General features: G+C 38.8%; 1 protein-coding gene across 3 annotated transcripts; it reads left to right on the plus strand.

Annotated features, from left to right (window-relative positions):
• Nucleotides 1–6: 6 nt before the first annotated feature.
• ndfip1l (Nedd4 family interacting protein 1, like) lies at nucleotides 7–6,848 on the plus strand. 3 transcript variants are annotated; one of them, XM_034206749.1, is made up of 8 exons: nucleotides 7–178; nucleotides 2,197–2,284; nucleotides 3,012–3,142; nucleotides 4,049–4,102; nucleotides 4,563–4,650; nucleotides 4,783–4,907; nucleotides 5,149–5,215; nucleotides 5,677–6,848. In XM_034206749.1, the coding sequence occupies exons 1-8, from the start codon at nucleotides 149–151 to the stop codon at nucleotides 5,778–5,780; spliced, it is 687 nt and encodes a 228-aa protein (XP_034062640.1). In that variant the 5' UTR covers nucleotides 7–148; the 3' UTR covers nucleotides 5,781–6,848. The 3 variants fall into 3 exon arrangements, with proteins under 3 accessions (XP_034062640.1, XP_034062641.1, XP_034062642.1); XM_034206750.1 differs by having other exon boundaries at nucleotides 4,052–4,102; XM_034206751.1 differs by lacking the exon at nucleotides 4,049–4,102.
• The last annotated feature ends 4,115 nt before the right edge of the window (nucleotides 6,849–10,963 follow it).

Genomic DNA, 10,963 nt, shown 5'->3' on the forward strand with positions numbered 1-10,963 from the left:
CAAATACTGTAACTTGACAGCTGTATGAGAGCACCAAGCAGTCGAGGGAGAAACAGGTTTCCATTGAGTTTACAGTTCGTACTCTTATATAATTTCGTTTTCGTTGGGTGGCTTTCTCTGTTGTTGATTCCCAGCCGTTCAAAGCGGAATGGCCGAACCGAGCGGCAGATATCAGCAGGTATGAGGATACTATAACCTTGCTAATGGATAACACGTTATAATTTAACATGACACGTTTACGTCAGCTGTATACTGTTAGATTAAAGTAGCTCTCCCAGGCGTGTGGGTTGTGTCCAATCTATGGTTGTGTCACATCCTTGATAGTGGGGGTTTTCTATTTAGGGATATCATTAGCGTTAATAAGGTTAATTTTGTTATTTGTATTGGGTATAGCTGGCCGTTAACACCAAGCTAGCATTACTAACTTGACGCTAACGTTTCCTTGTTTTTTCTCTACAAGAATGTGAACGTGTTTGCCTATTGGGGCGCTTTTATCTCTGGTTTTTTGACTGGATGCTAGCTAGTTAGCATTGTGGGTTAAGGTGTAACTTCTTCATTCAACACTTATCGACGACCCCCTGGCCCTACATGCTAATGTTAGGATGAAGCACATGACCTCCTAGTGGGTGTGACTCCTGTTTCTGCTGCTCATTATGTGGTTGATGGAAGATTAATGTGAAGATGTATTGGAAACGGTTATGCAGTGGTGGAAGAAGTATTCTTTACTTGAGTAAAAGTACCAATACGTTAATGGTAAAATTCTCCATTTCAGGTAAAAGTACCTACTCAAGTAAAGTTCAGAAGTATTATCAGCAAAATGTAGTAATTCTCCAGAAAAATGGCCTCCATGTGTGATTTATTATAAAATATTCAGTATATGTGACATACATTTTTGCATTAATAAGCATGTTAGTTTTTACTCTACATACAAAATTGACATTTGTATTATATGTTGGATAATTCAATTTGTTTTTGTATCTTTAACAGTTAGTCCACTAGTTTATTTTTAAGAGATACATTATGTTAAAAGCTAACCTACCTAAGATTTTAAATTAATATAGTGTAGTAAAAGTACAATATTTACCTATGAGTTGAGTCGAATAGAAGTATAACGTAGCATTAAATGTAAATACTCAAGTAAAATAAAAGTATTTCAATGTTGATACTCAATACAATGCACTTAGTTACTTTCCACCACTGCTGTTATGTCAAATAAATATATAATTTCCTGTAGGTGACGAGAATTGAGCCTGTCAGTGATTGTATTTGAATCATACAAAAGAGAAACATGAAAGTGTTAGGAGCATAATCTATATTATCTTATCTTTATATGATTGATGGTGTGTTGAGTTTATAAACAGCTATTATTTCCCAGAGGTAATAAGTGCTCAATGAATACACAAATACACATTTCATTCATGTTTTGAAGGATTCATAATTACCCCCCATGGATTAAGCAAGTCATCAAACACGTTTCATATTCTTGCTTGTTCAGGTAATCTCAATGACTATTACAGGACTTGCTTGTTTATGCCAGAAAAGCCATTTGGAAATGCATCAGTTGACAGATACAGTATACCACATTCCCCCGTTCTCTTCTAAATCTAATCACACCCATTTATGATAAGATTTGAGTTCCAGTTATCATAAGAAATACCATGGGAACTGAACAATGAAACGTCACAAGGACACCTAAGGTGTTGTTATCTGTAATTGATACCTCTGCGGACCCAGTGTGTCAGTACTTTGGTATGCAGCACCACTTGAGTGGTCTTTCCTGTAAACAGGGTTTATGATCAAATAAGCTTGGTTTGAACAAATCTTGTTTAGCTGAATCAGGGGTAAGGGCTGGCTGAGCTTTGGCAGTCACATGTTTCCTACTTTTAACAAAAGAAAGAGGAATGAGAAATATGTTGTAATCCTTGTAAATGCTCATTTCCTCTTTAAAATGTTCAGATGTCATTTAAAAACAGTTTTTGATGTGGGACTTGATGACATTCTTCTCCTCTGTTTATTTGATAGATGTTTGGTTTGTGGGTTCTTTTAAGTATGCCAGGGTGTTGAGAAAATCATTTATTGCTACACAGGCATTTTAAAGCTTCTTAAAACATCTGATTCTAATTGAGATGAGCAAGTGCTGACACACATGTATTGTAGCCCTAAATAAACCAGGATGGCTTTTTCCCCCTCCCACAGCTTCCCAATGAGGAGGACCCAGAGGAGAGTCCACAGGCAGCCGCTGATGCCCCCCCCCCATACAGCAGCATCACCGGGGACAATGCTGGTAAGACCCTGACTTGTCCAGATGTTTCCCTTGTACCGAGGTCATTTACATCGGTGGCACATTGGGAAGCCATATTTGTGTTAGTCTGAACATTAACACTGAAGTATAAACTTAACAGCTTCAAAAGGATACATAAAAAAATACACACATAGATTAGATTTACATTTCTTTATTGAGGGATGTCTTGGCTATTTTTTAGTTTGTCCCCAAATTCAAATATCCTTTTAATTTTGGATCCGTTTCCCTCAATCTTGTTTTAACACAAATTTCCAATAAAATATGTAGCCTTTTAAATTTGGCACCTTTACTTGTTCAAGAGCTTTTTTATTTTAGTCAGATTATATAAATACAAGTTGCTTTCAGAATACTTTTTAGTTGGTTAGTGATTTATACCTTTTTCAGTTAGATGGGCACTTTAGGCCAGTCGACGATGTCTTCTTGGCCAAAACATCACGAGAGAGCTTTGTTTTGATTGCGTAAACAGCACCTTTTTGTAATCTAAGTCCGTTTGCTGGCAGTTGGGATTAGTAGGCTGGTCTCCACTTTCAGAGCTGCCTGCCTGTAGTAAACAAGCACAAGAACAACAATGCAAGTTTAATAGTGGCTCTAGTTTTGGCAGGACCAGTAATTTGCTGATGCAATAACCAGTTTGCTCTCAATGTATACAAAATACAACGTGTACTAGTGAAACTTCTTCCTTTTTATTTTTGTGTTGTTTCTTCTTCAGCCTTCTTTGACTACAAGGAAGATGGGGATTTCCCCAAGCCTCCGTCGTACAACGTAGCGACTACCCTACCTTCCTATGATGAAGCAGAAAGAACCAAGGCTGAGACCAGTGTTCCCCTGGTAACCGGAAGAGTGAGTGTCTCACTTTATTTGCATATAGCCTGTGGACACACACACACACACACACACACGCACACGCGCACGCACACACACTAGCTTGTGCTCAAACACTTCCTGTGTTGTCTGCAAGGAAGTGGTTAGCACCCGGCAACGGAACATTTTTTTGTCTTCAAATTTCGGAAAACTCTGAGTCTGCCTCTTTCTCTTTCCTACTACTGCAAAGATTATGTTGCTGTTCTAACAATATGATATTGATACAGACATTTATTATCACTCCTATTAAAGGATCGCTTTGAATGGGTGAGGTTTTTTGTTAGCCTTCTCTGCCCTCAATGCCTCAGTCTGTCTGTCAGGCTTTTAACTTGCCCCTGTGCACTTTGTACCGGAGTTTGTTATTCCAAAATCTGAGTAAATACTGGTTCAGCATTAGAAACAGACAGGGAGCTTCAGACTTAAAGACTTATTTTTCTGTACTATTCTTTTTGCTATGAGGACATAAAACTGCTTGGAGAGATATCCATGGTCTTTTACTGATGCAAAAGATGTGTCTTTCAAGTTTAAGTGTAGGCCCTAGTTTTTCTTTTTTATTTAAAAAGGGCAAAGCAAACCTCACGTGCAAACCGAATGCCATTACTTGCATTTAATGCCTATATAACTGTTTAATAACAATACCAGTAATCCATCCCGCTGTGAGTAGGCTTAATTCACAAAGTCATATCCGAGGCACTCTGACTTAATTATAAGAAATGATACATTCCTATAAAAACTACTGTTTCTGTTAGAAATATCATGTGGAAAAAGACAGCTCCTATCTGACCTCTAGTGGTCATTGTGATGCTTTGCACCGTTCTGCATGTGGGCCACTGTGTTTGATTTGCTGGTGTTGTGTTTCTCTGCCACACACTGCCTTGCGCTCAGCAGCAGCTTCAACGCCCGGAGACTTTTGATGATGTAATTCGCAGTTCACTGGAGGTAACTGGGAGGAGAGTGTATGATGAGAGGAAGTGTATTTGGTGTGGGAAACTGCAGCTGTACCGACAGTGTTTATGTGTTCAGTCCACCACCCTTTTGTGTGTTTGTGTATTCAGAGTGCTACCTGGTGCTGTGTTAGGTAGACAACCTCTACTGGTTTCTCCTGATAGCCTATTGCATTTAACTGACTTTTTAATTAGGTGACAATGATAGTAGTGGTTTGAATGGTAAACAGGTTTGTTGTGTTGTGGTTTTCCATTGTTCTGTTGGTTGTTTGTGTTGTATTAATCTCTGTCGTGAACAAAGCTTGGTTTCCACCAAAGCTGAACAAAGTTTGCCTGTGTTTTTCTAACATGTACCTACATCTCATTGTACACTGTACTTGTAAAATGCTAAATATAACATTGTGAGTTGGTTAAATCAATCTTAAAAACTAAAACTGTCGCTTATTCTATCTCAGGATGAAGACTTTGTGGCCAGAGACGACTTTGAAGACGCTGATCAGCTGAGGATAGGAAATGATGGCATCTTCATGCTCACTTTTTTCAGTTAGTTGACCCACTGTTTGTCTCTTTCTTTTGTTCACCCAACCTTATTCATCTACAGCTTTTCTACTTTGATAAAAAGAAAATTGGGATGACATGACTTACTCTTTCTTTTCTCTTTTATTCTTTGTCCAGTGGCATTCCTGTTCAACTGGATCGGCTTCTTCCTGTCTTTCTGTCTGACCACTTCAGCAGCGGGACGCTACGGTGCCATCTCAGGCTTTGGCCTCTCCCTCATTAAATGGATCCTCATTGTCCGGGTACAACACAGACACTCAAACACAGCACACGTACAAACACGTCAAATGTGACTTAAAATACAATCAATTATTCAGAAGGTATATTTGTGTTGTTTTTGTCGCTTTTTGACACTGCTTAGTTCTTTTGAGAAGTACACTGCTTTCTTCATTCACTGTTAAAATGCAGGACTCATTAGAGTGAGACCAGTGAAGGCCATATTTATTCTAACCACTACTTTGTATCGTCCTGTTGGGTTTCTAGTTCTCCACATACTTCCCTGGTTACTTTGACGGACAGTATTGGCTGTGGTGGGTGTTCCTGGTCATGGGTAAGTAGCCAAATCAAATCAAATGCTTACGTTTGGCTTGTGACACGTTTCTGTTCTCTGGAGCTCCATTGCATTAGTGTTGAGGTGTCGATAAAGACTGTCATTTACCGTATTGGAGAGAAAGTGTTTTTCGCCAAAGTAAAAAATGTTAATCAAAATGTAATATTACAAATTGATTGAATAACTTTGTGTATTTTATTATCACCCTTATTAGATAGACAACTGTTTGTATTTCATCAGTTTAATTTATTCAAAATTAATTTCCTCCTAAAACAAAGCACAATAGTTGCAGAATTTCTCCAAAATGAATCCAGAATGCATTTCTCCTATATAAACAAAATGTTTCATGCTGATCTTTGCTGAAGTGCAGTATTGAACCCTTCTTTGCTTACGTTAAGTTATAGTTGTTCCGTATAGCACATCAAATGGTGTCTGACTGTCCCTTTCTCTGTGCTTTTCAGGCTTTTTGCTCTTCCTTCGAGGATTCATCAACTACGCCAGGATCCGCAAGATGGCTGACACCTTCTCCACCCTGCCCCGCACCCGAGTCCTCTTCATTTACTAAACTCTCAATCCATCAGATTTCCATCATTATTTGTTTTTCTCCTTTTCCTTGAAACATGCGGTCTGGCTTTCTCCATTCAAGAAGGCAGAAAAGAACATTTTTTTTAAACCTCTGATTATATGATTTGGACAATACATATTTTGTCTCCTCTTGGTGTGAAATAGTGACTGCTGAGAAATCAGTAAAATCCTTCAGTTGTTAGTGGTGAACTGTCAAGTGCTATTTGCAGTTATGAAGTGTGTGCTGATAAATGAATGCCTTATTTACTGCCTGTTGGTAGCAGCAGCATGCACTGTGCTCCTGTTTAACCTCCAGGGGGCAGTCTTGTTTGTGTTATCTTTCACCATGTCTACTACCAGAAGATGTTTTGTTTTTTTCTCAGCCCAGGGGCAGTGGGTCATTTTGGTATTATGGGTTGATTTACGCAGTGTGTAACAATATTTCAAGTTTAATGTGCATATAATCCTTCTGACCAATGCTTTTGGTCCCTTGTGAATTAGTGTATGAATTCAGGTAATACAAGACTGAAAAGGGAAATCATTAGATGTTTGGGTTCTTGGGCTAAAAAGTTATTAATGTATTAAAGAGCACGGGAGCCGGGGTTTCCCCTAGAGCATTTATTCCACATGTATTTAGGAATTACTACCTACTACAGTACTAATCAAGAGTGTTGTTTCCCTATGGACAAAAACATGTATGTCAGCGGAGATGTAAAGCTGCAAATATAGAGTGATAGCGATTAAAAAAAGCTTCTAGTTACGAGATTCAAATGTGAAAATAGACATAATAAAATTGTTAAATAAATGATTCCGACACCCTATCTTAGTCATCCCAATGGTTTCCAATGAGGAAATAATTATCGTATTGCCAGATGTTATTTAAAAACCCTTCCCTGTGAAGAGGAAGGGATGTGTGATCGTTTCCTTTGATGTTACAATGAAATATCAAAAGAGTCATTCTGTTCCTGTTAACTCTCATTCTAGTGGAAGCAGAATTACTTCTTTTTTTTTACAGCAATTTTAAATTATCTTGCTTGGAAAATGTTTTGAAATAAACTGTAAAAGGACATGTTTTGTTGAGCTTTTATCAAATGACATTTAGCTTCCAGTTTAAAAAAAGTACATGATATAACAGGCATTTCAATTTAGCTAGTTCAGAAATCAGAAAAATTAAATAGATAGATATTGATAATAATGAAAAGAGGAGCTTTTTCTCTTACTGCTTGATTTTATTTAACATTGACATATAAACATTTCCTTCAATTTTTCCATGCTGTTGTGTGTCTATTTTAGATTTCTTTTTTTAAAGCAACAGCATTTCAAAATAAAAGCCTATAAGGATCATTAAGACTGAAACACCTAAATCAGACAGATGTCAAGACATTTCATAAAGTATATATCGTTTAAGTGGATGATTTATTGTTTTTAGACTAAATTTAAACCTTACATGACCTAAATAAAAAAAACAATCTTCCATGTTCTGTATTTTACACCAACGTTTGGCCAGCATGTGGAGGCTAGAGAAAGGTGGAGATCCAACAGTCCTCAGAGAGGAAGCTGAGCTGACCACGATGTTCAGTTACTGACATACTTTTAGCCATGCTAAATTTAACACACAGGAGAGGTGTGTGTACATAGTGAGATGATTTACTGGTGGTGGCTAATTATACATGTCAGCAGTTGGAGCAGGAAGTTACGGTCCCTCCACCTGGAAGACATGTCACACCAACTGAATCTGTCTCTTTGGTTTTACTGAAACTTTTACTGTCGCATAGTGTCACATCATCCTGGTTGGATATTGGCCTCTGGTGGTGCTCAGTTTACATGACTTTAGCTCCATTCAGGTTATCTTTCACAGGGCACAGGGCACAGAGGGGGAAATGTCACTCTTAATTCACAAAAAATGATCATATTACATCATGTAATAGAGCGTTCCCAAGAGAAGCACATAGAAGCCAGAGCGATCCAGATGTTCATGCTTGGTTTGATCCATTCTAAATGATATTAATTGTAAACTCATGCCATGTTGTCAATCATTTTGAGAAGGCCAGTATGTGTGATTTGATGACAGGAAACTGACTGCATACTGAAAGGCAACTGTTTAATGTTGTTTAACAAATAATTTTCTTCCATTTAAACTATAGATCCTTTACTTCTATGTTGCAGCACCACTGGTACTTTAAAAAAAAATCAGATTTCCTGAAGTCATTTCTTCTTTTGTGCTGTGCACTTTGGGAAAAACAGAAACAGCTGTTGGTCAGAAATCACAGATGTTCAGCGGCTCTGAGGCTGAAAATGTGAACTTCCAACCGTCTCAGATTTTGGAAACTAATAACTCAAGTCTTTTTCTGTTCATTTTTCCAATTTTGCTCAGTACAAAAGTGGGAGAGAGTAAGAGACAAATAGAGTAGAGGTTATTCTCCAGACCATCAACTCCAATCCACTGAACCACCACGTCACCAGATGACCTTGGAAAAACAAACTTCATTTTGCCAGGTGCGGACGGGTTTAATTGCTGACAGTGTTTCAGCTGTAAATTCTGGCAAGGCACACAAACAACCAAATTCCTTATCATGCAAATCTTCCACAGATTCAGCCTCAGACCACTTCCCTCTGTAAAGTCATTCCTGCTCTGCTTCAGCGGGGTCACACAGTCCAGGTGTTCTCCTTATCCAGATGTCATTCATAAAATTACTCCATTGTGCCAAGAGCTGTCTGTGTCTTGTCAGCTGCCCTAGATTTACAGAGACGGAAGTATTTCTTTGAGTAATTGATGGGAATTATGTGTGCTAGCCAAGTGCCTGCACTGCTTGCATGTTTTAGCTATCAAAAGATAAGAGGAGCCTTTTTGATTTACAGTGAGCTTGGGAGTGAGCCATCTTTCCAAAGAGAAGTGCTTTGGCTTTCTGGCTTTTGTAAAACAGACTTTTGGTTCAAGCTTTTTGGATTTACAATAGTCGATAAAGTAGTACAATATGTTTCGGACTAAATCCTTTTGCCTGGGATACGACTCATGTTCAGAGATTTCGTTTTTTAAGGGCTTATCAGACAGGTATATGGTGCACTGTAGACTAGTTCAAAAATGATTTGGCCCCAATTCGACTGCATCATTTAAAAAACAATTAATTTACTAACAAATTCACTATTTGAGAATAAGACTTTTCACAGCAGACATTTTGACTTGACTTGACTAAAGATGGCTCTATTGTATTCAAATGTCCCAGTTATGACAGTGAGCCAAGCATACAAAATGTCAGGGCCATAAATCTTAAACAACTTTTGCAATCATTAATTGTATTATTAACATCTATTTCTCTTGCTGTGATATGTCAAAATGTCTTCCACAAAGAATACCTACTTTTAATGCCTCTAAAAATAGCTGAGTGATAATCTTTTCGCTAGGATCAAAGTAAAAGTGGTTGGGAATATACTTGTTTTCCGGTTGAGATTTCAGTGAGAAGATGGATACCACAATAGAGTGGTGTAAACCCCCCCCCCCCCCCATCATAAGGGACCCATCAAATTAGAAACACCAACTAGCCTTTAATTATTAATTAATACTAAGAACATTACACATTATGCAACCCTTGGATCAAATGTGTCCAAATCAAGTAAATGTACTTTATTTTAACACAAGCTAAATTAATTGAAAGCAAATTGATGATACATACTATAAAACAAATCACAGACATAGTCCATGTTGGTATAAGTGTAGGAGGAACACTACGACATTAAAGAACATCCACTGTGGAAACAGCACCAGCGTGTAGTGCGAATAGGTCTTCCAGAGGGCACTGTTCAGTACAAATGGAGCTACAGCTGTCAGAGTTTTCTCAGAAAGGCAGACGGTGGAACGAGTAAAAGGCCTGTGGAAAAATCACTTGTAACATGTTTATCCGCCACGGTAAGACAAAGATAGAAAAACATTTTGCTCTAAAAATATCTATTCTGTTAACTGGAGGGAATTTCTAAGTACTCTGAGAGACATATATTAGTGACGACCGTCCCCACCAAGCTCCTATTCTCCAAATAAATTATACCAAGGTATTCAGATTTATTTTAACCGCGAAAAATTGATATAAACAGATAAGGGCTGGAATATAAAGACACGTACAGAAATACCGGCATATCACATTTTGACTTTATCATATTTATTTAAGTGAGGATATCCTGCCAGAGAATTCCCATCACCTTAGACAAACTGCACTCAGTCGGGGCCTCCTGCTGTCAGTGTGAGTTTCAGATGGGAGGTTCCCCAGGATGTGGGTTGCATCCAAATGATTATGTCCTTCTTCTTTTTTGTCTTTGCGTGTGTGCGTGTGTGTGTCTGATTGGGAAAGGAGGAGGGGTGTTATCATTGATGTATGAGTCATCCTTACCCTCCCCTCCTCTCCCTTGCACTGCATGTGGTGTGTGTGGTGTGTGAGAGTGTGTGTGTGTGTGTGTGTGTGTGTGTGTGTGTGTGTGTGTGTGTGTGTGTGTGTGTGTGTGTGTGTGTGTGTGCATATATGCATGCGCCTGCCGTCTATGTGCATGTGGTTGTGTGTACGTCTTGCCGGCGACGTGTGTGTATGTTGTGTAGAAGACTACATGCTTGTAATGCCACTTTGATATCATTAAACATGTGTGTGATGTCAAAAGCCCCCCCCCAGCATACATTATGCTTATAAGAAGGATCCTTCTGGCCCCCCCCCCCTCTACAATATCTTGCTTTTGTATGTGTGTGTGTGTGTGTGTTGGAGGTTGGTAAAGCAGTGGTGAGTCATCCACAGGCCAGCATTGCCTGTTACCATCGGTCACACACAGCAGGTACCCCACACCATGCTCTCTTCCTTATCCTCTTCCTCCTCCTCCATCTCCTCCTCATCTTTTCCCTCTCTGACTCACACATGACTCTCCCACCACCACCAATGACATCATCACCCCCTCCCTAACACTTTGTTGTGGTGAATCATACTGTACGTTGAGATTTTCTTTGCTCCTCTCTTCAGCCAACCAGCACAGCAAAACTGGATGTCAGACATTCATTCATAAAATCGCCCTCAAGTTGCAAAAAGTTGATGTTATCGGAATTTGACACTTGGAGCAGGACATTGTAGCAATGAATGAGTCATTATGAGTTCTCCTTCACATCGAGGTTGAGGTAAAGTGGTTAGAAATAGACATAAGATGCAACATTATTTT

The sequence above is a fragment of the Gymnodraco acuticeps genome, unplaced genomic scaffold, assembly GCF_902827175.1.
Source record: "Gymnodraco acuticeps unplaced genomic scaffold, fGymAcu1.1, whole genome shotgun sequence".
Lineage (NCBI taxonomy): Eukaryota > Metazoa > Chordata > Actinopteri > Perciformes > Bathydraconidae > Gymnodraco > Gymnodraco acuticeps.

What these genes read in the sequence shown, in the direction of transcription:
- ndfip1l (XM_034206749.1), top strand. Translation starts at nt 149, where the DNA reads ATGGCCGAACCGAGCGGCAGATATCAGCAG. An exon ending in TTCCCCTGGTAACCGGAAGA is followed by an intron (nt 3,143 to 4,048) that starts GTGAGTGTCTCA and finishes CCTTGCGCTCAG; the next exon opens with CAGCAGCTTCAACGCCCGGA. An exon ending in TAATTCGCAGTTCACTGGAG is followed by an intron (nt 4,103 to 4,562) that starts GTAACTGGGAGG and finishes ATTCTATCTCAG; the next exon opens with GATGAAGACTTTGTGGCCAG.